At 57.1% G+C, this 26,161-nt stretch overlaps 2 protein-coding genes across 5 annotated transcripts in view; one reads left to right on the plus strand and one right to left on the minus strand.

The window, feature by feature from the left end:
• ADCY7 (adenylate cyclase 7) overlaps nucleotides 1-611 on the plus strand; it is a 41,124-nt gene extending 40,513 nt beyond the window's left edge. For all 3 annotated transcript variants that reach the window (XM_036013516.1, XM_028501859.2, XM_028501860.2), the window contains exon 26: nucleotides 149-611. In XM_036013516.1, the coding sequence (XP_035869409.1) occupies nucleotides 149-295 (147 nt within the window). In that variant the 3' untranslated portion in view covers nucleotides 296-611. The remainder of the gene's footprint in view (nucleotides 1-148) is intronic.
• A 2,135-nt stretch (nucleotides 612-2,746) lies between these two features.
• BRD7 (bromodomain containing 7) overlaps nucleotides 2,747-26,161 on the minus strand; it is a 30,832-nt gene continuing 7,417 nt past the window's right edge. The window contains exons 3-17 of one of the 2 annotated variants that reach the window (XM_036013518.1): nucleotides 23,707-23,836; nucleotides 23,360-23,417; nucleotides 19,940-20,084; nucleotides 14,586-14,696; nucleotides 10,460-10,647; nucleotides 9,615-9,738; nucleotides 8,919-8,994; nucleotides 7,606-7,713; nucleotides 7,114-7,252; nucleotides 6,652-6,763; nucleotides 5,422-5,478; nucleotides 3,796-3,910; nucleotides 3,394-3,537; nucleotides 3,133-3,276; nucleotides 2,747-2,925 (exon numbers count right to left, since the gene is read on the minus strand). In XM_036013518.1, coding sequence (XP_035869411.1) covers nucleotides 2,864-2,925; nucleotides 3,133-3,276; nucleotides 3,394-3,537; nucleotides 3,796-3,910; nucleotides 5,422-5,478; nucleotides 6,652-6,763; nucleotides 7,114-7,252; nucleotides 7,606-7,713; nucleotides 8,919-8,994; nucleotides 9,615-9,738; nucleotides 10,460-10,647; nucleotides 14,586-14,696; nucleotides 19,940-20,084; nucleotides 23,360-23,417; nucleotides 23,707-23,836 — 1,713 coding nt within the window. In that variant the 3' untranslated portion in view covers nucleotides 2,747-2,863. The remainder of the gene's footprint in view (nucleotides 2,926-3,132; nucleotides 3,277-3,393; nucleotides 3,538-3,795; nucleotides 3,911-5,421; nucleotides 5,479-6,651; nucleotides 6,764-7,113; nucleotides 7,253-7,605; nucleotides 7,714-8,918; nucleotides 8,995-9,614; nucleotides 9,739-10,459; nucleotides 10,648-14,585; nucleotides 14,697-19,939; nucleotides 20,085-23,359; nucleotides 23,418-23,706; nucleotides 23,837-26,161) is intronic. The other variant, XM_028501760.2, reaches the window with a different exon arrangement.

The raw sequence follows: 26,161 nt of genomic DNA on the forward strand, positions 1-26,161 counted from the left end.
GGCCGCGGAGGACAGGGCTTCCTGGAGGGGAGGGCACCTGGGCCTCGGGCTACCGGGAGACCGGCCAGCAAGTCCCGAGGGAACCCGGAGGCGCGCCCCTCCCCCGCGGGCATCCTGCCAGCTTATGGAGGCTTCAGTTTCCCTCCAGGTGACGGAGGAGACGTGCACCATCCTCCAGGGGCTCGGCTACTCCTGCGAATGCCGAGGGCTCATCAACGTCAAAGGCAAAGGGGAGCTGAGGACGTACTTCGTCTGCACGGACACCGCCAAGTTCCAGGGGCCCGGCCTGAACTGAGGGCCCGGGGGGCCAGGCACGATTGAGCCCGACGTCCTTCCCCAAAGCAAGCTGATGGGGGGCTCAGCCCCACGCCGGTCACGGCCGTCCACGGCCCTGGCCACCACTACCTCCTGGCAGGTGGCCGCGTGTGGCTCCCTGCACTTGCACGAGAGGACTTCTCAGACGCGTGTGCCTGCCCCCAGCTCGAGGGGACCACGGAGCCTCCTGACGCACAGCCAGCCGGACCCTCAGAGCTGCAGGTGTCGGAAACGCGGCCTCCGGCACGGCGGGACAACGCTCCCTCAAGCGTTCCACGTCCTCCTCCAGACCCTGCCCGCGCGAGCGCCCCGTCTTCCAGGGACAGGAGGACCAGGACCAGGGGTGTGAGCTTCTGGGGACACCTTTGCCCCGAGGACCAGCTGCAGGATCCTGCACTTCTCACCAGGGCGGGCCGGTCAGCTGCTGCCTGCAGCCCCGTGAGGGGCTCCCGGAGGAGAGCAGCCCAGCACAGACCGTGCTGCCCGCCGTCTCTGCCCTGTGCCCGTCTTAGACGGATGCAGCCTTGACTGGGGCCTCACCCTTTCCATGGCCTCTGGGAGGCCAGTCACCTCCCCTGCAGCGTGTCACCTGCCTTTCCAGTCGCTGGCAGGAAGCAGGTCGCCGCCCCGTGTCCTCGCTGGACTGTCCCAGCTCTGCGGGATGCGGCATGGCCCTCACGCCGGACCAGACCACTCGGAGTCCAGCAGTCCGAGGTACGGTTTAGGGAGCAGCCTCTCGGCCCTCCTCTCGCCATCCACGCACGTCCGAGCTCTGCCTGCAGGCTCCCCGCCGGACGGACGGGAAGCAGTCCGGAGAGCTGGGATGCCCCCCTGGCCTCTGGGCCGGGCGCTCATGCTCAGGGAGGGCACGCAGGAGGCCCCCCCCGGGCGGCCAGCCCCCTCTCGGATGCTGAGACCTCCTCGCTCTGACCGAGGGAATCGGGCAGCTGCAGGAAGCCAGGTTCGTGAGCTTCAACTCTCACTCCGAAGAAGTCAGGTTAGGTTCTGAGGTGAGAACCAGCCCGCCCGCCCGTCCCTTTTCCTGAATGGACCCCTCACGAGCAGAGCGGCCCGCGTGCCCTCCTCACACAGGTGACTGTCCCCGTGCGGCACCCCCTGGAGTTACAGCCGTGCACAAGGGCGGCTCCAGGTGACACAGGGTCGCAGGCAGGGCGGCTCGGCGTCGAGGGCCGCCTGGGGGTGAGTGCAGTGCTCGGAGCCGGGGCTGGCAGCCAGGGCCGTGACTTGCTGCGGGGCTCGTCCTGAGCTGCTGGGGGCAGGCAGGTGGGCTGGTGGTGCTCCTCAGAGGGCACGTCCGAAAATGGTACGAGTCGGGGCGAGGACGTGCCGTGCACAGGAGGTTCACGGCTGGCAGAAGCGCTGGTACGGGAACGCCAGCCCCCGACACTGCTCAAGGGGCTGGCCTCGGGCGGGCGCTGCGCTGCCGTCTGGACCCCGGAAAGCCGGCGCTCCGGGAAGGCCCCCCGCCAGCAGGCTCAGACGCGCGCCGGGGTGCTGGGCCTGTATCTGTTACTTTTTTTCAGCAACAGAAATCCCGACCTCCCGACCGGGAGTTTAAAACACAAGTGGTTGCCATTATGTATCTTTCTTTATCCCCAGTTAAATTAAAGCACTGCGCTCAAGTAAGATTTTAAGTGTTCGATGTTCAGATCGAAGCACATAACTGACCATGAACGTTTTCTAAGCACCGGCTCATCTCTCCGCGTGCCGTGCTGTTCTGTGCACGACAGGACAAGCACCTTTCCCTACCAGCAGCCTGCCCACGGGCTGAGGACTGCTCAACCGTTCCGACAAAGGTACTGGAGTCCCCGGCAGCTGCGGGTTTAAGAGAACTTCCTGACGGGGAAAGGGGGCCGTCACCGCTGCAGACGCGTGCGTGCAACGGGTGGCTGCAGAAGCACGCATGGAGAGGGCGTGCAAACCACTGGGGTGTGCTGTGTACCGAGTACTTACAGACCTGTAGCCTTTGTTTCACAAGATCGTTTTGTTTTTATAAAGCCCCAGTGTTCCCCCTTGGTTAGCTTTTCACGTATTAAATCACCAGCATGGAAACACGGAGTGTCTGGACTTTAAATGCCCTCCTGGCCTTCGGGACCTTCAACCCAGCGAAAGCAGACCTGAAGTTCAAGGGCCGACACTGCCCTGTCATCTCGGGGGTGGGGGGGGGTGGGGGCGCTGCGGGCGGCTCGCCAGACGGTCGGGGACGTCGGGAGTGACTGGCCTCTTTCACGGGGACTGCGGCGAATGCGGGACACCGAGGGGCTTTCTGCTCTGCTTCCGAGCTGCTCTCCCGCGTTCAGGGAAGGTCAAAGGAAAGGTCAGAGGGGATCTGAGCTGTTACGCACCGTCCAGCTCACAGTCCCAGGTTCGGCCTGGTCACCCCACAGAAGTCCAGTCTCTGGAACGTCCCAGTTAATTGTTCCAAAGTTTAATTAAAAACACAATTTACAAATATTCAGTATCTCGTGAAAAGCACTTCCAAGGTAAGGATGAAAAAGTATGTACATAATATATAATCAAATACCAGTTAGCTTCCACTCCACGCGGGTCCACCCTCAGCAACAGCAGGCTTTTTCGCTCCTTCGAGATCTGAAAGAGATACTTCCTTCAGCGCCTCGTCCTTCAGGAGACCAAAGGGCCGTGAAGGGAGGGGCAGGTGAGGACGGCGTGCATCCTTAGGGGCTCACTGGGCTCTTTCTGCAACGGTGGGAGGCCTTCAGCTCTGTGGACACAACTGGACTCGGGCCGAGAGCCGCCCACGCCCGACCACTGCCCCCGACACGGCCAGGCACGCACCTTCCGTCAGGTCCACCAGGCTGCCCCCCTCGACGGGGCAGGGGACGGAGATGCCCATGGCCTTCCGAACCCCGTACGTGCTGACGACGTCACCTGGCGTCACTTGCTGTGCAAGCTCTTTAAGGTTGTTGGTCACCTGCTCAGCTGGAAGGAAAAAGACGAACATGAATGCAGCTTCTTCAGGGACCAGGGGTGCAGATGCCACGGCTCCAGCGTCCCCCTCTCCCCACTCGGTGCCCCTCCCCCGGAGGGGCCGCCTACCGAGATGCAGCTCCCTGTAGGAGGGGCCCAGGAGGCAGATGGTGTTGGGGGGCGGCCTGGTACTCAGGCGCTCGTTCTGGGCTTCCTGGAGCTCCCGGAGCAGCCTGGTGGTCTCGTCCAGCTTCCTCTGGAATACCTCGGCTTCTGGGGGGCACAAGAGTGCAAGGGAGCTCGCACACCTGCCGCTCCATCCTCCACGGCGGCCCGGGCCCGTGGGCTTCGGCACGCACCAGTCGCCCCCCACCCTCCGCCCCGCCCCACTGAGACCGCCACCGCAGACGGGCCTGCTGTCCCTGCAGCCCGGCCAGTGGTCGACGGCCCCGTGAGTCTGTCCGGCGGGGACAGCAGGCCCCGACTGCCACGTCAGGTGGAACCCCTCCCAAGCCCTCCAGAGACACTCACCTTCAGAGTCGAAAACTTCAGCTGGAGCGCCAAAGCTGGCTACCGCTTCCAGCGCCGCGAGCCTGTCCTGGCTGCCGGCGTCCAGCCGCCCCACCGGCTCCACCTCCGCGACCTGCTTTGGAGAGAGGAGGCCGGGTGGCTGGAGCCCGCCGGTCGGGCCTGAGAGCTCCGTGAGACGGCCTGTGCCCACAGGCCCTGCTGCTCCACCCGTTCACTCTGCGGCTACAACTCAGCGCCTGTGAGAGTGCCCTTCCAGAACACCTGAGAAACGCCCTCCCCAGGGCCCGGCAAAAAGGCGTCCATGAATCCACTGTGCTCGTAAGGCGACAGATGGCGTGTCTCACCCGAGCTGCACCATCTGCTTCCCCACGCCAGCCACTCGGCACATGTGGTGACAGCGGCCTGGGGCGGCCGCCACTGCGACCAGGCCTCTCGTCCCCCAGGCCCACGCTTGCGTCGGCCCCTCCGGCCCCCGTCCCCCCTGCACGGAAGGCCCTCCCCGGGCTTCCTCGGTGCCCCAGAGACGGGCTGTCAGTGCTGCAGGGGAGAAACAAGACCCAGGGAAGGGTGGAGTTTTCATTCTGGAACCGTAAGACCGTTTCTGTAACTTCAGCGCTGCTGCTTGGGAACAGACCATCAGGAACCAGAGCCAGCGGCCCGCCAGATGCCGGCACTGCGCTCCGTCTCTCCGCCAGCACGCAGCCCCCACCCTTCCGGCCCTTTTCCTCTGTCCTCAGCTCCTTCTCTCTCTCCCCTCTCTCTCGTGCGTGTCCCTCCCTCACCGAGCACGCGACCTTCTGGGAAGGACATGGTTTTGTCACCACCGCCTGCACCTGCACAGTCTCCTCCAGCTCGCACCTCCTTCAGGTGTTCTGTGCCCTCAGCTAAAGGGCTTCCTTAGGTCCCAGGTCCTCCGTGTCCCCGTTTCCCCACTCACTCAGCTCCCCGACGTGTCTCCCTCCTGTCCCCCCCAGGTTACCGACAGCCCTAAGGTTACAAGGGACACGCACCAGCCTTCTGTTCCTACCTTAACTGCAGGTCTTCCCCGAGGCCCTGCCCTCTGCCCGCGCCCTGATCCCGTGCCCCCCCCCGACAGCCCCTCCCACACCGGAAACCAGCCAGCACCGCCACCCTGCTCCACGGGTGCTGGGCTCCGCGAGGTGCTCTCCACCACATGGCCTCAGTCTCTTCCTTCCTGTCCCTTATGCTGGTTTTTTTTTTGCTTGGACAAGCCCCATGGCTCCTCACCGGCCCCTCCCTCCAGCCCTCTCTGGCACGCACCATGGTGCCCTGGGCGCTGGGGGAACCGTGACTTCTTAGGGCTGCACACCAGCCTGGCACTTGGGCCCCCCCGGGGTCCCGCAGTCACCCACTCTCGCAGCTCTGCCCATGCGAGGAGGCCCGTCTGTCCGCCCAGACCCAGGTCGCTGGCACCGCCCGGGAGGGGACGCATCCTCAGCCCCCCAGCGCCGGCTCCCCAGCCCACGCCCCCACCACCGCACTGTCGGCGGGGAGACAGCCCCCGTCCCGTCCCACTGGGCCCTCGGTGGTCTCCCTCCCCGCAGAGCTCTACCCTCCGCTCCTAGCTTACTCTCCACTCAAATGTCTTTCAGAAAGGACAGTCACCTCTGCTTCCTTCGCTGTGTCAGGGGTCCTCGTCTGGCCGTCCTCTTCGGGCGATGCCTGTGAGGGCAGAGAAAACCACTCTGTGTTAGACAGTGCGGACAAAAGCAAACGTCAAGGAAACAGAGAAACAGCCAGAGTCTCACGGCAAGAGAAAAGGAGCAAGAACATGGATGATGGGAATAGAGTCTTTAAACCAAAAATGAATCGGGTACAGTAGCTGGCACTTTGAGAGTGCGAGGCCAGAGTGCCCACTGCTAACGGCCTCACGGTGGACAGCCGCTGCCCGGCTCAGAGGCCGCCCTCCGCGGCCCGAGCGCCCGGAGAAATGCAGTCCGCTCTCCAGGGCAGGCCACTCCCACGGGGAGCGCGCAGGGGCTCTGGGCCCCGGCCGCAGGGACCAGGCAGACGCTGGACGGCTGCCTGTGGTGCGCTCCCGAGCCAGGAGCGGCGACCTCTCGTGTGGAAAGGGGGGCTGTGACTCACTTAACTGAGCCCCAACGTTCACATCCTCAGAGATGACTTATTTCCTAGAGTGAACTCCGAGGATCACTGTTAGATCGGAGCGAGGAGAAAGTGTAAATGTGAAACACGTCGCCGCGTTGGCCAAACGAACGCTGTTAGACTGGAGCACAAGCCCCTCCGCCCCCTGGGAAACGCCTTCGGCCCCGGCGTGGGATGCGGCTCCTGTGCACAGGCCCACAGCAGGGCTGGTGGGACCCACGGGGCCGCCCCCGCTCCCCTGGCAGGCGCAGCGAGGGCAGAGGACGAGGCAACTCCAGCCACGGCCACCAGGAAGTTACGACCCCTGTAAGACACAGGGTCCTCCGGGCTGACGGGGACAGGCTGGAGACCAGCTCCCTCGCCGGCAGGAGGAACATCTTGCCGTCCCGACCTTGGAGCCCCGCCTCCAGCGCACCCCACACTGGGAGCTCACTCTGTCCCACTGGGCTGGGGCGGGCTCCCAGGTGCCACTGAAAGACAGAGATGAGGAAGCAGACCCCGCTTCCGTGTCCTTGTCCTCAGGGGATGGCGACAGTCCCTGGCCCTCGGGTGCCGGTGCCCGCACTGCCCGTTTCCGTTCACTGTCCCCCGCCCACGGCCCCGGCCCAGCCCGGGCCATCTCCTCGGGACACCGGGGCTCAGCAGCCGCACTGGTCAGTCCCGAGGTTGCACAACACCGCGTGACTAACACGTGAGCGCTGACGCCTGTTTCTTCAGAAGCATTCTTACCGTCTCCAGCTCCTGCAGGGCTCTGGAATGGCCTCCTTTAGTTAAAACATCCAGTAAGCTGTCTGCCATGACGTATGGGTAATCCTGGCATGTGGCCAGAAACTCGTGGACACTGAAAGCGAGGGAGTGGGGAAAGTCAGCGCTGTGTCCAGAGCATGACGTCCAGCGGCCCACCAGGCCCGCCCCTGCATCCATGTGCTCGTCCCCCAGGCTCAGACTCCCCGGGAGAGAACCACACGGTGCCCACAGGGCAGTGAGGTGAGCCACTGGGGGCGGGGCAGAGGGGAGTGAGGGGCGGCCCTGGGGCTCCAGCCCCGCCCCTGCTCCCTCCCTCAGGGCATCTGCCCCACCCAGAGCCTCCTCCCTCACGCAGCCTCTGCCCCAGCCACACCCTCCAGGTGCTGGAGTGCGGATCCGTGCGGGAGGAGAGCTAGGCACTCTGAACACCGAGGGGCGACTCACCTGAAGTCGCTGGAGACGTCTGAGTCGTCGTCCCCGTAGGTCGAGTAGATTAGGTCGGAGTCGTCCTTGCTGATGTTGGCAAACGTGGAGTCGTAGTGAGGTGCGTAGGAACTGTAGGGCCCGTAGTTCAGGTACAGCACTGTGGGCCAAGGGTGAACACTTGACTGCCCCGCGTCGCCTGTGCTCCAGCCCCCCCCCCCTTCGCTGCTGCTGCAGGAGGGGCTGCTCCCGCCCGGCCCCACTCCCGCGCCCACGGGCCTGCAGCCTGAGGCCGACCGCCCCCCCCCACAGACGTTCCCTGGAGTCGCTGCTCCAGGGCCTTCTCCCCCACAACGGGAGAGGGAATAGAGCGAGACTCGTTTTGAACATTAATATGTAATTTCCCATTTTTTCTGAATTTAGTAAAATAGCTAAGTGATTAACGTGGCACAATCATCAGCGAGAGAGCCCGAGAAGGAAACAGCATGTGGTCACGGCCCCGGGCCACCTCACCTGGGGTCACCCTGTTCCTCTTGTCCTCCTTGAACCCCTGCAGGGTGTTCACCCCGGACTGCAGCCGGCCCGTGGTCATGCCCAGCCGCACGGGGCAGTAGCCGGGCTCTGGAACGCAAGGCCGCGCGGTGAGACGGGGAGGCTGGCCGAGCGGCGCCCTGCCCGGAGCTGGCGCGCACGCAGCTCCACGCCACCTGCCTGTCTGACGTGCTGGAGGCGGGGGTGGAGGGGGCCCTTGCCGTCGCCCCCACTTCTATGGTGAGGAAACCTGAGCTTGGACAGGCAGGCCGGTGGCCAGGACCCAAACCTGGCCGTCCCCATCACACTCTCCTGCCCCGGGCTCTCGCAGTCACCCTGCACCGCACTCGGAACTGCGGTTGAGAAGTGGGACCTCCGCCTGTGACGACGAAGTGAGCCAGCGGGAACGGCCGGTGAGAGGCCGAGAGGGGGGACAGCCTCAGGGCCAGCGCGCACAAGACACGGGGAAGGAGCGTGCGGGAAGGAGCGTGCGCAGTGAGGGGCGGCCCCTGAGGACGTGGCTCCGGACTCAGGCCGAGCAGCCCAGCTGCCGGAGCGCCGTCCCGACGCACCGAGGAGGCGGGTTCTAGCCCTGGTCGGGGCACACGCAAGACTCAGCCAGTGAGGGCATCAGCGAGTGGAACAACAAATTGGTGTGTCTCCCTCGTAAAAGGTCAGTAACGACGTGACCTCCACACGCCAGGAACCAGCCCCTGGGACGACACCGGGCTCTGCAACGAGCAGGACGGTGCCAGGAGGAGACATGGTCTCTGGCCGCACCCACGGGTGCACCCTCCTCGACTGGAGTCCTGGCCTTTGTGCTGTGAGCGCCCTGCCCCAGCGGCTCTGAGAAAAGTCCCCCTCCCCTCTCCCAGGGAGCGGCCCTGCGCTGGTGTCCCCCAGTGGGCACTGGCCCCTCCACCTTAAACCAGGAGCAGGCCCGGGGAGGGGGGCCAAGCCAGCTCTGCCGGTTTGCTGGTGTCCAGACACCAGCGCAGCCACACTCCTGGCGCCGCTGAGGGGGCCGTGCGGCTGGGGTCACAAGCGGGACTCTGAGCTGCCCGTGGAAGCGGCCCAGGGCAGAGACCTGCATTCCCAGCAGACTCGGCCCCGGAGCGCTCCTTCAGGGCGCGGGAAAGCCAGGCGGCTGTCAACCGAGACCCGCGCTGCAGGCCGAGTTCTCTGCAGACCACGTGACAGCCGGAGTCCCCCCCACCCAGGCCTGCCGCACCCCCACCCCACCACTGCCCCCTGCAGAGGGGACGTTCACCCGCACCCGCCTTCCGAGAACCCACCTCCTACCACGGGGTCCGCCGGGTGCAGGAGGCCCAGCGTCGTCGTCCCGTCTGGTTTTCTTCTTTCAAACTCGCACTGCAACGACCGGAAGCATTCACACGGCATCAGCGGTTCTGCACGTATCATGCTTGTGTGCACGCATGCGCACGGATGGCCCTGGAAGCCTCACTACAGCCACACCCACGCTGCGGGGGCTGTCCATTGCACCGCACTCGGGGCACGGCTCCCACACCCGCCTGTGGACACACGTGCCGACGGGCGGGAAGACGAGGACTCGGAAAACCTCGGCATCGGACAGAGCGCCGTGGGTGCCCCAGGCCTCCTCCTGCTGCCCGCGCAGCTCAGGGGGACACGGAAGGCCAGGAGGGGGCGGCCTGCCTGAAGTCACGTGTGAACCCTGGTTTTAAAACCAGCGTGTTAAACGTCATTTCAGAAGACCAGAGTATAAATGTTTTCTTGTAAGCTTAAAACAAAGCACGTGGTTCACCTTCCAATTTTAGAACACATCAACCTCACTACAGCCCCAGCACTAGAGGGCGACACTGAGCACGGAGCTCACGCGCGAACGCTGACTTCTCCAGCCCGAGGGCCACGCGGGGGCTCCGAGGCAGGTGCGGGCCGGGGCACACAGGTGCCGAAGCATGAGCGCCCGCACCGCCCGACTCGGGGCCGGGAAGGGAAGGGACGCCCGTCACCTGACTGTGCGCCAGCCGCCGGGTCAGCTTCCCTCCGGACTCCCTCACGATGCGGTCGATCTGCTCCTGCTCCCTCTCCAGGTTCTGGCCCCTCGCCCTGTCTTCAGCCACGTCCCTGTCCTTCCTGGAAGCACACGCTGCCGCTGAGCGCGGGAGGAGACCAGGTGGAAAGAGCCCCCACCGTGAACGCAGCAGAAGCAGGACGCGCGGGCCCAATCCGACCCCCTGGGAAGGGCCGGCACCCCAGGGAGAGGTGCCCCGGGTTGGTCAGCTCGCCCCCTGCCTGTGGGCCCAGAGCCCTTTACCCCGAAGAACCTGGGTCTCCGCACACCCACAATTTGAAATGACTTCTGCCGGGAACGTATTTTGAAGGCAGAGAGAATTTCAAGTTTGACTTTTCAAATTAAAAATAAACACACATTCACAATGTATAAACCTTCGAGACAAAAACTTGTCACAAGGTTCCGTCCTTTGCACCGTGACTGCCGGGCGTCAGCGCGAGGGGCTGGTCCTGCCGGCTGCGGCCCCGAGGGGCCGTGGGAAGTCACCGCTGCCCCGCCCCCCACCTTCTGGAGGGAGACACGCCCCGTCTCCTCGAGGCGCCCTTACCGGCTCTCTCTATGGGGTGCAGTGAGAAGCACACGTTTCCCCTGGACAAACGCTGCTCCCGGAGACGCCCCACAGCGCCGCGCGAGAGGAGGGCGCCACGCCACAGACTGGGCCCGCCACGCTCGGCCCACCCACCAGGGGCTGACGAGCACCCAGCCCCCAGGGCGGGCACTGGGTCACTACCCCCCTCCCGAGCTGGAGAAAGGCAGCCGGCCGCAGGGCTGCGGACGCTTTACTTTTTGTTCTCCTTGCCGGGGCTCCTGAAGGCCTGGGGCTCCGCCTCGCCCCCCGCGTCCTCCCTGTCCGCGGGCCAGCAGCCGCTGTCCTCCCCGCTCTGCGAGGCGTCTGCTCTGTCCTGCTGCTTTCGGCTCTTCTGCAGGTCTGCCATGAATTCTATGCTCTGCTTCAGGCTCTGGATTCTCTCCTGAAAATGTTCAAGGACAGACACTGTTATCGTACGGCTGTCATTCACTTTTAAAGTCACGCACCGCGTGTCTCCCGAGAGCTTGCACTCCCCTCGTGATTAACTCCAGAAGAAAACCAAGGAATGTCGTTACACCGATGGCATTGTACTTAGGGACCGGGCCAGCGTCCACCCCTTCAGTGCAGAAGACTCCACTCCTGGCACGGGAGAATGCTTTACAAGGTCGCTGCGTCACTGGGACGCTCGCGGAAGCGGGCGTATGGGCAAAGACTAAACATTCTTCGTGGTGCTATTTCTAACAAGTCAGATTTGGTTTAATGGCACGTTGACATTTTCTACTTAACAGAATGGCTTATTGTTTGAATTTTGGGAACTAACAGGGTCTTCAACCCCACAGCACGTGAAGTCTCCTTATATTCCGCACCCTAGGACGGCTGGCGGTGGCTGATGCCGCTGGGACAACGCCACGCTTTCGAGACCCGGAGGCGGTGAGCGCGGCTCCTTTCTCAGAGTGCGCAGCGGCTCTTGTCACCGACGGAGTCTGGTTTCTGTTTCGAGAAGTGCGTGCCTGACGCCCCACCACCCTGGTGGGCTGTGGGGTTGTGCAGCGGCCGGGGCCTCAGGGCCCGAGGGCCCGAGGGCCCGACGGCCGGGAGGCAGGTCTGCTCAGGGTCGCATAGCAACAGCAGCGAAGCCTTCCGCAGATCCACAGGAACTGGGGACCAGAGGGCATTCAGATAAGAGCAGCACAGCCCAGAAACGCCAAGTGACTCCTCCGAGGTCGCCTCAGAAGCAGGCCTTCGAGCAGGACTCGCCTGCCGGGACTGCCAGCAGCGTGGGTGGTGAGAGCCCCGAGAACACGAGCTCGTTATTTTTACAGAGCTTTTATTTTAAAGTCGTCTTAGAAGTACTCAAGTAATGCATTTGGTTCTAGGCAGAGACGTGGGTGGAGGAGAAAGTCAAAGCCTTGTTAACTCACTATCTAGCGAGGAGCGGGGTTGGCAGCTTTATCACCCCAGGGTTTTTCTAAGCGTTGTGCCTGTCAGCCAACTGGGATTTCACCAGACACCTGAGTACCAGAGTGTTTTTCACTTAGTAAATGATAAGCATTTCCCGTCCATATCATTAAATATTCTTTACAGTGCTTCTAATAGTCATGTAGTAATTCATCCTATTTTATGTACCACAATTTAGTTAATAACCTCTCATCAGATGTTTAGATTATTTCAAAGTTTCCACCGTTACAATCTACATGTCTCATGAAGATTATTGTAAATAATCGAAGAATCTAAAAATCTCTCTTTAGGATAAATTCCTAAAAATGGGAACACAAGGTCAAAGGTAATAAGTATTTTTCAGGATTTGCTATTTCCTGCAGACTGCCTTTCAGAAAAGCAGTATCAATTTCTATGTTACTGTTTGAAAATTTCTCCAAGTCCTTGTGTCAAATAGTGTAATTTTTAAAAAACTGCCAATTTGACTATTAAAAACGTGTCTTATTTGAATGCATACTTAAAAAATATCAGGGAGCGTGACTATTTCTGTAACTGTCACTGGCCACGTGTGTTCCCTGGGGACTGTCCCGAGGCCATCTCTCGCCACTCTGCACCGCCAGCACCCGACTCGGGCGGCGCCCCGTGAGCTCCCGGGGGGGCGGGGCACCGACTTCTCCCCAAGCTTTTCATTCCCACCCCAGAATTCACAAAGCAGAACCCCAGCAAGAACATGTGGGGTATTTTGTTTTTTGGTACCGTAACATGCACAAAATTAAAATAATTCATTTTAGAGGAATTTTCAACATTTTGACACAAGTAATGGAAAAAAAAGTTGAGTTTAATTAACTTTACTTTGAAAGCAATGACTTTTTGGTAATTATAATGTCTCCAAATCAGCACACTGTCTACCAGCCCCCAGTTTTACAATGTAAGTGACGGCCTCGCCGACCCCCACCGGAGAGCTTACCTGCACACCAGGGGGCCGGGGCTCCCGTCGGGGCTCCCAGCTCCCGGGGAGAGAGCTCGGCCGCACAGCAGGGCGCCGACAGCCGGGACTCGCACCCGGCGGGTCCGCCCCCAAAGCCGCTGCGCCACAGTGCCGCCCGAGCTGCTCCGTCCGAGTCGCCACGGGGCGGCACCCTCGTGCTTATTAACGACGGAAAGAGTCACTCTACGTGTGCCCGCTCCTCACGAAAGCGAGGTGGGCCGGTCAGCGCGAGCGAGCGAGTGTGTGTGTGTGTGTGTGTGTCTGGAGAAACAACGGAGGGCCGCTCTACAACCTTTGCACCGAGCACTCAAGACAAGGACCTTTTAAAAGACACCATTCACGGAGGGCGCGCTGGGCTGTCCCGGGAACACTGCTATTTGAGGAATTAGCTCAGAAGGTCTAACTCTAAACATTTAAAATCACGGTGGTAAGCAAGGAGGGATCCCTCCCATCTCGGGTGGGGAGCACAGTCAGCAGGAAGCTAGCACAGAGGACGGGCAGGGTGCCCCAACAGGGAGGGGTTTGAAAAAAGGAAGACAACAGAGACAGAAAAGGGAAAGCGGAGAAGACACTCCATTTCCTGTGCCTCCTACCGCCCCACCCCCCGCGGAACCCAGGGGATGCCGGGCTCTCCTGCAGTCACCCCCACGACGGGGTGCGGAGGGGTGGACGGTGAGTGGCGGCAGCCGCGGCGAATCGAGCGGACGGACCGGCTCGGGAAGCGCTCTCCCTGTGACCCACGCCTCCTCCCACAGACCCGGCGCACACTGTGGAGCGACCAGGGGTTGCAGTCACCCTCACACACGGTAGTGACCGGCACCCGCAGGTTTTGACACCTGGACTATGGCTCGCTCTGCACCCTAGGCCTTTCTGCCGAGGCGGGGACGGACATTTCACATCCCGTCACCGCCTCTCCTGGCCTGCACGGGACGGGCAGCCGGCCTGCACCCGTCTCCCAGCCCCCAGGAGAGGACGGGGAGGGGCGCTGTCCGAACACTGGAGGGGCGCGAGAAGTGTCTCCAGTCCAGACGGTTTCCTCTCTCCCGCGAGGGGATCCAGGAACCCCTCGGAGCCCAGCACGGACACGCAGACACGTGCACACCCAGGCGACCGTGAACGTGGAACCGACCCGGATGGTCCCATCAACGCTGGAGAGCCACGTGCAGCTGTGACTCACCCCTGCTGTTCTGACACTCCCCTGGGCCTGAGCTCACGCTCTTCCTTCTGCTGCGGGGAGGAGCAGGCCCTATCTTGGGTCACTTCCTGTCCCCCACAGCTCAGAGTGGAGCCTCAAACACACGCCCTATCCCGGGAGCCCCCTTCTTCTCCCGCACAGATCACCTTGGTTCACCCTCCCCAGGGGGCCAGGGCCTCGCCCCTGAGGGCCCACGCCACCTTCTGCCCCCAGCATGTCCAGAGCACGCAGCCTCGAAGAGGGGCCTGCGCCCTGTGCCCATCCCTCCCGCCCAGAACACCCCTCCAGGCCCAGAGCTTGTCCTCCAGGGAGGGCGGGCCTGCTCCCAAGCTGCGGGGTCCCCGACAGTTCCCGGGTGGTCCCCAAGCTGCACCAGAACTTCAGGCCCAACCTGACAGAGAGCTCCCCTCCCAAGAGGTTTCACAGTTCACCCCCTCAGTTTTAATCCTGGAACCTTATCCTGGAATCCCAGTTGACGTTTCTTTCACAGCAAATATCTGGTGAGTATCAATTCAAGGGCCTCATGTAAATAATTACAAGCGAATACCAGTATTTATTCGTATCGTTTCCAAAGACCCTTCCTGCTGAATTTTCTCCTCTGTATCACTACATTTTTTTTTCGTGCACTATTTCAACTTTAACAGGATCTGCCTGTAATACAACAAACCAGTTCTGAAGCGGATCTGTACCACTATGACCAGAACACAAAGGAATATGAATTTTTTAATTACTACTACTTACGACAAAGGATTTCCTTTACCTGGCTAAGAATTTTCATTCCCGAGTGCAACAGCTTCTTCGCGGCTTTGTAGTAAATGGTCTCCGGCTTGTTGTAGATCATAGCATTAGTGCACATGAGTTTGAAGTGGTCCTGCGGAGAGAGCAGCAAGGGGAAGACGCATTGGAACGAAACAGAGCGCCCTCCTTTCCTGTTCTGAAACCATACGGGTCTTCAAAACTGAACAAAAACCCCTGCCCCCTTCTTTCCCTGTTCATCAGACATTAATAGCAATTTACTAAGTTTTAAGACTCACACACAAAACAAATACTGCTAGACTAATTTAAATATCCTACATTCTTTTCCAAATTCTGAAACTTTTCATAACTGTATATAAACTTCACTTTTACTTTTTACATTTTATTGAGTATGCTATCAGAGTTGTGCTGATTTTTCCCTCTTGCACCCCCTCCACCCGGCACCCGCGCTCCCTCGGGCAGTCCCCCCACCGTCGTTCACGTCCACGGGTCCTGCGTGTGAGTTCCTTGGCTGCCCCATCTCCTGTGCTGCACTTGACGCCCCCAAGGCTGTCCTGTAACCCCGTGTGTGCTTCTCAGTGCCCTCACCTCTGCACCCCTCCCCCACACCCCTCCAATCTGGCAACCATCCAAACACTCTCTGTATCCATGATTCTGTCCGTTCTTGTTGGACTAGTTTGTTTAGATCCAATTGTCAATACATTTGTATTTTTGCCATTTTACTGTTCACAGTTTTGATCTTCTTCTTTTCCTTAAGTAAGTCCCTTTAACATTTCATGTAATAACGGTTTGGTGATGATGAACTCCTTTAGTTTTTTCTCCTCTGGGAAGCTCTTGATCTGCCCTTCGATTTTAAACGGTAGCTTTGCTGGGCAGAGCAGTCTTGGCTGGAAGTCCCTGCTTTTCGCAACTTTGAATATTTCTCGCCAATTCCTTCTTGCCTATAAAGTTTGAGAAATCAGCTGACAGTCTTAGGGCAACTTCCCTGTAGGTAACTGACTTCTTTTCTCCTGCTGCTTTTAAGATCCTCTCTTTATCTTCAACCTTTGGCATTTTAATTATGATGTGTCTTGGAGTGGGCCTCTTTGCATCCCTCTTGTTTGGGACTCTGTGCTTCCTGGACCTGCATGTCTATTTCCTTCACCAAATTAGGGAAGTTTTTTCTTTTGCTATTTTTTCAAATAGACTTTCAATTTCTTGCTCTTTCCCTTCTCTTTCTGGCCCCTCTAGGAAGTTTTCCCGGAGGCTGCTTATACTATCCTCATTTGGGGGGATTCTTTTCTCTTGGTTGCTCTTTGATTCCCTGTGCTCCATACCATTGATCTGAACCTCAGCTCCATCCACTCTACTGTTGTTTCGCTGTGAGTTGTCGTTTATTTCAGTTGGTGACTCCTTCACTTCTGACTGAGTCTTCTTTATGCTGCTGAGGTCCGAAGTTCCTCGAGCAGCCTTATAACCAATGTTTTGAACTCTGCATCTGATAGATTGCTTAGTTCCATTTCATTTAGTTCTTTTTCTGGAGTTTTCATCTGTTCTTTCATTTGGGCCATGTTGGTCTCCTCGTTTTGGCAGCCTCCCTGTGTTTGTTTCAATGTATTAGGTAGAGCTGCTTTGACGGTCTTTGTCTTGTGGCCTAACGTAGGAGGTGTCCTGTAGGGTACGGTGGCACATCCTCCCCTATCCCCCAGGCTGGGCGCTCCAGGTGCACCCTCTGTGTGGGCTGAGTACACCCTCCTCTTACAGTTGAGATTTGGTTGCTGTCAGCAGATCAATTGGAGAGATTTACCCAGCCCAGCCAGCTGCAAGGATTGGCTGGGACCACTGACCACAGCCTCCACCCATCTGATCCTGGAGGTTCAGCTGTGTAGGGGCAGGGCGGTGGCGCTCCAATGTGGTCTGTAGCTGTCCATTGGGTGTGCTGGCCCTGGGGCTTCCCAGGTGGTGCAGGCCAAGGTCAGCCCCACCTGTTTTGCCTGGGGACCCCCCTTCCTGAGCTGTAAAGCAACCTGAGATGGCCGCTACTTGTGCTGGGCTTGGGGAGACCCAGGTGAAGCCAGCTGTGAATCAGTGCTGTGCCTGGGGCTCACTGAGACCAGCTGCTGCCTATCCGAGAGGATTTAGGAACCTGTGAAGCAAGAGGCAAGGCCAGCCATTCATATGGAAAAGCGGCTTGGGCGGGCCCTTAAACTGAGTGGGGCGGAGCCTCTGGGGATGGCCAAGGCCGGTCACACAAGTTTTCGCCAGGTTGATGGAGTCTCAGGAATGGCACCAGCCTGCCGGCTCTGTGGAGGGAGGATTTAGGAAAGGGAGAATGGCCTCTGCTCGCCTTGACGCCAGACACTTCAGCCCCTCCCTTTATGCCCCTGGTGCCTCTCAAACGGCTGCCCCGGTGCTGCGGCTCGGAGGAAGTGAGTCTGAGGAGGTGAGTCCCTGTGTGGGTGTTTTAAGAGGAACTGCTTGGGGCTCTAGCAGTTTCTTCCACCAACTCAATCCCCGCTGGATTTTGTGACGTTGTGGGGATTTATCTTCCTGGCACTGGAACGCTGGTCTGGGGGCCTGGTGTGGGGCTGGGGACTCCTTGCTCCCGAGATATCCTTCCTGAATTTTTATCCGCCACAGGTGGGTGTGGGACCAGCCTGTTCCACATCTCTGCCCCTCCTACCAGTCTGGACGGATGTGGTTTCTGTAATTCTGTAGTTGTCAGACTTCCATTCAACTCGATTTCTGACGGTTCTGAGCGATGGTTGTTCTGTATTTTAACTGTAACTTTAATGTGGCTGTGCGAAGAGGGGAGCTGTATCTGCCTGTCCTGCCATCTTGACCAGAGCCCCCCCCATAACTGTATGCAAACTGTAGATACCAAGATGAAAATTCTAGTCTTACTGCACAAAAAGAAACTATCATATATTTAATAGAGTACTCTTGACTGAGTAGCTAATCTAATTAGAAATATCACTCTTGGTTTTATAAAATATCCGAAGTTTCCATTTATTTATGAATTAAATACTTTGTTTCAGGTCTTGACTGAAACCTGGGAACAGTGAGTGCTAAGTTACCACAACTGATCCCACTAAATCCAAATCACCTGAGCAAAAATGTTACAACATTTACACTGATTTTCTTTTAGCTGTTTGGGTGCTACTATAAGCTGAACATAATTTGCAGAATGTTGCGACAATCGTGCCAGTGTGAAATAAACCGCACAATCTCAAAGAGCTAAAACACAGGAACGGAGTAGCCAAATTACCCAGCGGCACTTTGGTCTGAGCGCCGGAGCACACAGATGTGCTGGAGAAGGCAACCCCACAGCATATTTTCATGGTGAAGTAATTTTTACTTTGTAGAGATGTGAGAGTAATTATGCCAGGGCCTTACTAAGTTAAAATGATAAAAACCAAACAAAATAAGAATCTGATTCCCCCAAACGAACTCTCCCCGACCCAACCCTTCAAAGCCGCTGCTTCCTCAGTGGCGACCACCGAGAACACGGCCTGGAACCGGACCAGGTGGGAACCGGGCCAGGTGGACTGAGCGTCGTGTGACAGCACACGAGAAGCCTGACTCCGGGGTCACAGCTGGTGCTGAACTCTAAGTGGACGAGTCCACATGGACCTCCGGCCCTGGCCAAGTCGCTAACCAGCCGGGGCTGTGCCAGGCCCTGCAGCTCTCACGCGATCAGAGCCAGGGGCCCGTGCACACGCACACGCACACGCACACAGGCCTTTTCATGTGACAGGAGCAGGCTCCCAGCCCCCTAGGGGCTCGCTCGTGGCTGCCCGAAGGACCACAGGCTAAGCTGGCACGGAAGTTCTGACAAGCTTCCTCCGTCCACTAGGAGTTACTGAATATACACTTGGGGGAAGGAGAGGCAGGCGGGGGCTGATCTGGCACGGCACCGGCACAGGCCGCGGGGCTCGGCCGTCCTGTGCCAGGCGTCCCTGGGCTCTTCTGTATGGGCACCTGGTCATCCGAAAAGCTGAGCGACCTTTCCGCATACTTTTCATGTAATTAAAAAATATCTCCAACAGCCTAATGAGCTGGATGAGCTAGTAAATATTACTTTGGGTTACTGAAAAAAAAAAAAAACACAAAAAACAATGCAGTAATGTAGAAAATTCCAAAGAGTTTAAAAATACTTGTTCATTTCCATTATGATCAGCCTGAGCCATTCGCTCAAAAACACTTAGGGGCACACTGCTTCCTCCTCCTGTCACCACAAGGGGAAGATCAGAGGAGAACTGTTCACAAAAAGAAGAAAAAAACAAAACTGTTAACATTTTTTCCATTAAGCAATAATAAAGTCAGAAATATGCTGAAATAAACAGTTCTAGCCTAATTCTCACCAGATGAAAAATTGGGGAAAATTTCCACCTCTCAACACACGAGAACGTAATGCCAGTTCCTCAGAGTAGGGGAATGTTATCTATACATTCAGACGGACAGTAAAGACAGAATTAGGTCCTGGTGTTCATCATAAATCTCAGCTGATTGACATGTGGGTGAAAAACAGAGCAAGTAAATACTGTTCACTGTCTCGTTTTCCTTTGTAACTGACCAGGGCCCGCCCTTAGGTCAGGGGACACGACCGTGTGCCTGCAGAAAAAATAAAGGCAACCAGGCATCTCTCCACACCAGTTCAGTTTGGGGTCGTTTGGCACAAAGCCAATTTGAAAGCGCATGGTGGTTTTTTCTGTGGAAGATTAAAAAGCGAAGTATCACCTCTCAAATCAACATATACCAAGAATATGTAAAGACAGAAAAAACTTCAGCTATAACATTAGGCATATACATAACTTTGGTGGCTTGTAGGTTCTTGCAAGTTTCTCAGTTTCTCCCTTTTAAAATGGAAAGGGATGTGCTCAACAAATACTGATGAGCACGTGTGAATGAACTTAGGAGCAACTGACTTCCACCAAACTAGACACTGCAATTAAACCTGTTTAGTATTTCTAGATAAGCCAATTTATTCTCTATTTCAAAAGATATGCACACCTTAGGTGTCTAGGAAAAAACTACTCTAATTCAGTTTCACTGAAGTACCAATTTTACCTGTATTGATCTGAAATTAAAAATCAAGTATCTTTTCAAGACCTCCAACATAATAGAAGAACAGATAGCTTAATTCATCTGATTTTGTATCTCCAAGCTTAAAAATGTTTTCAAAGACAAAAATATACACAGATTTTTTGGATTAAAATAAACTTAACTGTTTGTAAAACAAGAGCGCCATCAGAAAGATTACGCACACCTGCCACGCAGGTCTCTCCCTCCGGAGCCTGCCCCCGGGTGAGTGAAGGCGCGCAGCTGGCGCCCCAGTCCCCACCCGCCCCGCACCGCAGCGCACACTGCTGCCGCTACCTTCAGCTCCTCTATGGACTGGTAGTCGTTGTTCTTGATCTTCTCTCTCATGGTGCTGAAGTCCATGGGGTGTTTAATGATCATGGAGTAGCCGGGGGCGATAAAATCAGTCACGGGAAATGAAAAGAAAGCACTTGGGTCTTTTCTGTGAAGAGATAAAAGGTGTAGTTGTATCTCTACTACAAACACATCTGCGGGTCTAGGAGCACAAGTCAGAGGAGCCCTCAGATGCAGAAAGAATCTGTAGTACGCTAACATGTTTTCCGCTGAACACTGAAGGAATAATTTTAAAGACTGATAACTAATTAATAACATAGTTAAGATGTTTTACATACTAATTGTCCTCTTAAAGTAGCACCTCCTGCACAGGGAAAAATGAAACAAATACAGAGCCTAACCGACCAACGTGTTGGCCTTTGGGAGACCGGTACTGCGCGTTTCCACCAGCCACAGGCGAAGAGGCAGAGGCGGTGACGACGGGCCCACACGCGCAGCCTTTCCCAGGGGTTTCTAACTACGGGCTCCGACTCCTGGGGGGCCGCACGGTGACCGCGTCCCTGTGAGCAAATGCATTTCTGAGTCAATGGATGTGACTGCTATTGTGTGTATGTCAGGGGGAGGGCCTGGGGGGACCGTTTAAAAAACTGACGCTGGGAAGGTCCTCATGGCTGTGCGTGAGAATCATCAGAGGAGCTTTATAAAAAATTCAATGTATGATCCAAAAATTTATATGAAGCCAAAAAAAGACCCCAAATAGCTCACCAATCTTGAGGAAGAAGAAGAGGTATCACAACACCTGGTGTCAGACTATACTACAAAGCCAGTGTCATCAAAATGGCCTGGTACTGGCATAAGAACAGACACACAGATCCACGGCACAGGACAGAGAGCCCAGAAATAAGCCCCCGTCTCTATGGCCCATCACTATTTGACAAAGGGGGCACGAGCCCACAATGGTGTAAAGACAGTCTCCTCAGTAAACAGTGCTGGGACAGCCGGACAGACACGTGCAGACAAACAGGACCGCATCAAGCGGAAGAGCTGCCGCCCAGCTCAAGAAAACCACCAGCAAGTGAAAAGAGGACCCACTGTGTGGTAGAGCGTGTCTGCTAATGACACGTGTGATGAGGGGTTCATCTCCAACATACACAAAGGACTTACACACCAGGAAGACAACCCGATTAGGAAATGGCAAAGGACCTGAACAGGCACTTCCAAAGAGGGCATACAGGTGGCTGGCAGACATGAAAAGATGCTGTGTCACTAGTCACGAGACATGTGAACTAAACCCACAATGAGCCATCACCTCGCACCGGCGGGAGCGCTGCAGACCAGCAGACCGGTGCTGGCGAGGACGCGGGAGAGGGCACTGCCGTGCACGGTCAGTGGGAGCGCAGATGGCGCGGCCACCGTGGGGAGCAGTAGAGTCTCCTCAGAAAATAAAAATGGAACTGCCTCCTGACCCGGTGACCCTACTCCTAGCAGCAGATCCTGAGAGCCCCAGAGCACCGGCTGGAGAGCACACACGCACCCCAGGGTCACAGCAACGTCACTCACAACAGGCAAGATCCGGGGACAGCCCGGGGGCCCACCGACACACTTCCACAACGGAATGCGACGTGGCCGCACACCCAAGTTCTCTTGCTCCGATAATCACGACAATCAACGTGGCCTAAACGACACGGACAGCCCCAACCTGGGGCGTGTGTCTGCCCTTCGCCAGGCCCCGCGGCCAGGGCTGGACGTGTGTGACGGCCCGTCCTCACGGAAGCCCTCCGGGAAGTGCCGTCTCTGCTCAGAGCGGGTGAGGACGCCGACCCGGCGGTCAGGCCCTCCGCTCCGGGCCGCCGGTCTAACGGGAGACAGCTGGGAGGGGACCCGGGTCCACATGAGCCCGCCTCTGCTCTTCCCAGCGTGGTGCCCGAGCAGCGAGCCCAGACGGGGACTTGGACACGCAGGAATATCCAGTGTGGAGCCCGCACGCGCGGCCACCCGCAGCGGTCCCTGCGAAGACCGCCCCGGCGTCGCTGCAGGACCTCCTCAGGGCAGACCGCCTGCGCCCCGAGAACTGGCCACCGGGCCGACCGAGGATGGCTCTCCTCCCTGAGGTCGGGGACGCTCCTTGCCAGCACCGGGGCCCGACCCACCCAGCCACCGCGGCCGCTTAGAGCTGCGTGGCCTGGACTGTCCTCCTGGAGCCACGTGGCCGTCCCTGGACTGAGACATGATCTCGAGCAGATTTCTTTCAAGGCGACGTTTTTAACTCACATTCCAGCCTTTCGAGAAAATTAAAAGGCCGCCAAAGCACGGGAGTCACACGTTCTAATTCAGTTGGGATGTCCAGTACTTACCCGCTCACCCTTGTGGGACAAGTGAGGAGTTATTTACTCGAGCATAAAGATTTGAGATGAAATGTTTTCAACTACTCCGTAAAGCCACAAAGGGGGGGAGGCTACCGACTTGCGACCGGAACTGCCCGCAGAGACGAACAGGTGAGGAGCACGGACCGCATCGCAGGGGCGGCTGGCCCTCGGCCAGCACGGCTTCGACGGCAGCCGACACAAAACCGCACATCTGCTTAAGACAGCACGAGAACTTTTTTGTGACTGTGTGTGGCAGTGTGTTGAACACGTGGCCCAGAACAACTCTTCTCCCTCCAGTGTGGCCCAGGGACGCCGAAGGCTGGAAACCCCTGCTAGTGGTTTCATCTTTAACCATGGCTCGTGGCGCGCTCTGGGGTCCACCCTGAAGCGCAGGACAGCGAGAGGGAGGCTCCCCGTGAGAACTCGGGCCCCGCCCCCACGAGCCCTCTGCCAGCACGGTCACTGTCTTTCAGCGGAAAACCGCAATTCTGAGCAAAGAAACGCGTCCAAGTAAGTATTTCACTGAAGACTGAGTTATTCTTTTCCCTTTTAAGAACTTAACATTAGCTTCATCTAGACACCGTGACTTTGAGAACACATTTCTGCATTTAAGAAGGTCACGGATCCTATTTATAGTGTCCTGTCGCTTCTCCCAGACTTGGTCATTGTCGGACTTGCGCAGCACGATAAGCATCGCACAAGTATACAAAAGGCATTTTTATCTGTTAGCAAAGTGGAAATGTCCGTGCTGTTTACTTCTGGTCTAAAGCTTTAACATCAGAAGGTACTTCAAATTAGGAAGAAATTTGCCATTAAGAGTATTACGTAATACTCTTCAAGCTGCCAGTGAAAACAAACCAAATAAGAACATCTAACAGCCCGCCTCTCGGAGGCTTCTACTGCCAGGCAAAATATTTGTCATCCACTTTAAAATCAAGTACGCTTGGATTTAGGCCACAAAACGCAGCTTTGAATAATCAAAAATAGACAAGTGGTTTGGACACCATATTTCTCATTTCGATTTCCATGTCATAAAAATACTGGAAAAAACATTTACCTCTGCAACTGTCTCATCAGTTGATTCAAAGCTTCTTGAAGGGGCGTCTGTTCTACTTCTAGAGCAAAGAAGAAAGGAAAAGAGTGTTTTGAAAAGGAAGATGCTAGGCAGTATTATTTAGCTTATTTTACTTCTATACGACATCTCATATCCATCATTAAATCGCTCACGAAGAAATTCCATTTATCTTACGAATAAGTACGAGTTCAAACTGAAGCTAATTTAAAGCTCTTCCATGTCAGAAAAACGAGAAACTTAAAAATTCTAGTGAAAAGTGCTTTCACTTAAAAGTGAAAGCCCCGGCCGCTCCCCCCGGCTGTGGCCTCCCTCCGGGCAGCTGTCCCAACCTTCTTGCTTGGCCAGGGAGCTCGAGAGGGGCTTCTCGGGGGGCAGGTCCAGCCTGGCGGGGGCCTGGCCCTGGAGGTCCTTTTCGGCCTCGCTCTCCCCACGGTCCCGGTCTCGCTTCTTCCTGTCCTCCTAGACAGAACAGAGGGAGGTCACCGAGAAACAGGGGTTTCAGAGTACCTTTAGAACAAACTGTTTTAACGTCAGTGGAAAACAGTAAGACACTAGTGAACATGCTTAATAAAATCTTGACGTATTTTACTGCCACCTACTGGAAAGGGAGAGAATACCAGGTTCACCAAGGGGGTAAAAGGGATTTGACAGCAGATGCCAGGAGAAAACACTCAGAAAAATAATACCATTCATAACAGCAAGATAGCACACCTAGGAATAAGTCTGATAAAAAAAAGCTAATACATCTGGGAACAAATTATGAAACACTGCTGACAGGCCATCGTGGAGGAGGACCGGGACACGGGGAAACGCACCATGTTCGTGAACGGAAAGGGTCAGTTCTCTCCAAAGCAACCTACGCGTAAAACGTAACACCAACCCATGCGGTAAGATGGGGTCTTGCAGGGAACCTGAGAAGCCCATCCTGGAACTTACTCTGGAGCTCAAATCCAGAACCGTCAGAATGGTTTTGAGGAAGGTCCCCATTTCTCAAACAACAAAAACAAAACAAAAACCCCGAAACAGAAACAAGCAGAAGGCGAAACGTGGAGACCTGCCAGAGCTGGGTGCTCGGCGCCACAGTGACAGTTCTGTTCTGTGGTCGTTTTTTTTTTTTTAAGATTTTTTATTTATTTTTAGAGAGGGGAGGGAGGGAGGGAGGAAGAGGGGGAGAGAAACATCAATGTGCGGTTGCTGGGGTCATGGCCTGCAACTCAGGCATGTACTCTGACTGGGAATCGAACCTGCGATACCTTGGTTTGCAGTCCACGCTCAATCCACTGAGCTACGCCAGCCAGGGCTGGTCTGCGTTTTTTAAAATTAAATTTTGAAGTAAAATTGTGCAAAAAATGTCTATTCTGGGCTCTTGAGAATTAAGATTCTCAACAGGATCTTATCAGCTCAAAGTGTGGCCCCCAGCCAACCGGCAGCACCGGCATTATCTGGGGAGTTGCCAGAAACTCGAATTCTGGGTTCCCATGCTGGTGTCCAATTCCCACGTGCACCGCAATCACCTGAAGGTCCTGGTAGAACACGGACGCCTGGGCCCGTCCCCAGAACGAGGGGCCCAGCGGGCCGGGGACAGGGCCTGTGAGTGGCGTGACCGACGAGTTCCCAGGCCGCGGGTGCTGCTGGGCGGGGACCACACTGAGTGCCACTGAGAGGGGCTGCACGCTCTACTCTCGGGCCCACGCCTCTCCCACCCACAGGGGACCGGCTGGCTCCAGGGAGCAGGCGACTTCGGAACGCAGGTGAAGGAACCCGTTTCACCGCCTGGGCGCCCCCCTCACGTCTGGCCCCAGGCCACAACTGCACTGGCCGCACAGTTCGGCCGCCCTCTGGGCACGCTCCCAGCCCCCCCCGCCCCGCCAGCCCCCACAGGAAGGAGAGACGCTGGCCTCGAGACTCCCAGGACACCGTGGTCACACCCCCGTTTGCACTGGCCAGGCCCAGGCCTTCACTGCTCTCCCGCTGAGCTCCAGCAGGCCGGGAGCTGTGCCCTCCTTCTGGCCGGGGAGCCCGGGGAGCCCAGGGCAGAGGCTGGCAGGGAACAGGTGCCTGGCAACGATCTGTTGCATAAAAAAAATAGGTGGGCCTTGGCTCGGAGAGACACGGCTCTGCCGCCCTCAGAGCCGCCCTTCTCTGGGAAGAGGTGTCTGTGGGAGGGGCAAGGGGCAGGGCTGGCTGCCGCCCCAGATAAGCCACAGCAGCCCAGAGGTCCTGGGTGTGGCAGACGTCACAGCACACAAGTCAATGACTCGTGTTTTGAGAGAATTCCCACTTTGCTAATAATCACAGTTACTTGTTTCTCCTCCATAGTTACAAGCTTCCTCCACCTCCACACCTCAGTTAACCCCGCAAGGAAACGACAGTACCTGCCCCCTCACCAGGCTCCCCTATAGCAAAGGGCCGCCGTGCCGAACTGAGAACCCAGAACAGCGCCCGGCACACAGTGAACACTCCAGTGTCGGCTCCCACGGGTGGGCGTTCCCCTCGGGGCCTGCTATGGTGCTCACCAGCATTCGTTTATGTAAAACAAGCTTTCTGTTTTCATTAAGTTTTACTTAACCTCAGCTTTGTAAATATCCTACACGTTAATGCTTAAAGTGAAAAAATTTTAAAATAACTCATTTTATTCTGACAACACCCCAAGCGATGGGACCAGCCTGGCCCCCTGAGCAGCCAGCCCTGCAGGGGACCCGCAAAGCTGTCTGGACGGGGTCCGGAGCGGAGCCGCGATTTCTGGACAGGCCCGGGGCTCGGGAAGGAAGGATGCAGACCCTC

Source organism: Phyllostomus discolor, chromosome 12 (assembly GCF_004126475.2).
Source record: "Phyllostomus discolor isolate MPI-MPIP mPhyDis1 chromosome 12, mPhyDis1.pri.v3, whole genome shotgun sequence".
Lineage (NCBI taxonomy): Eukaryota > Metazoa > Chordata > Mammalia > Chiroptera > Phyllostomidae > Phyllostomus > Phyllostomus discolor.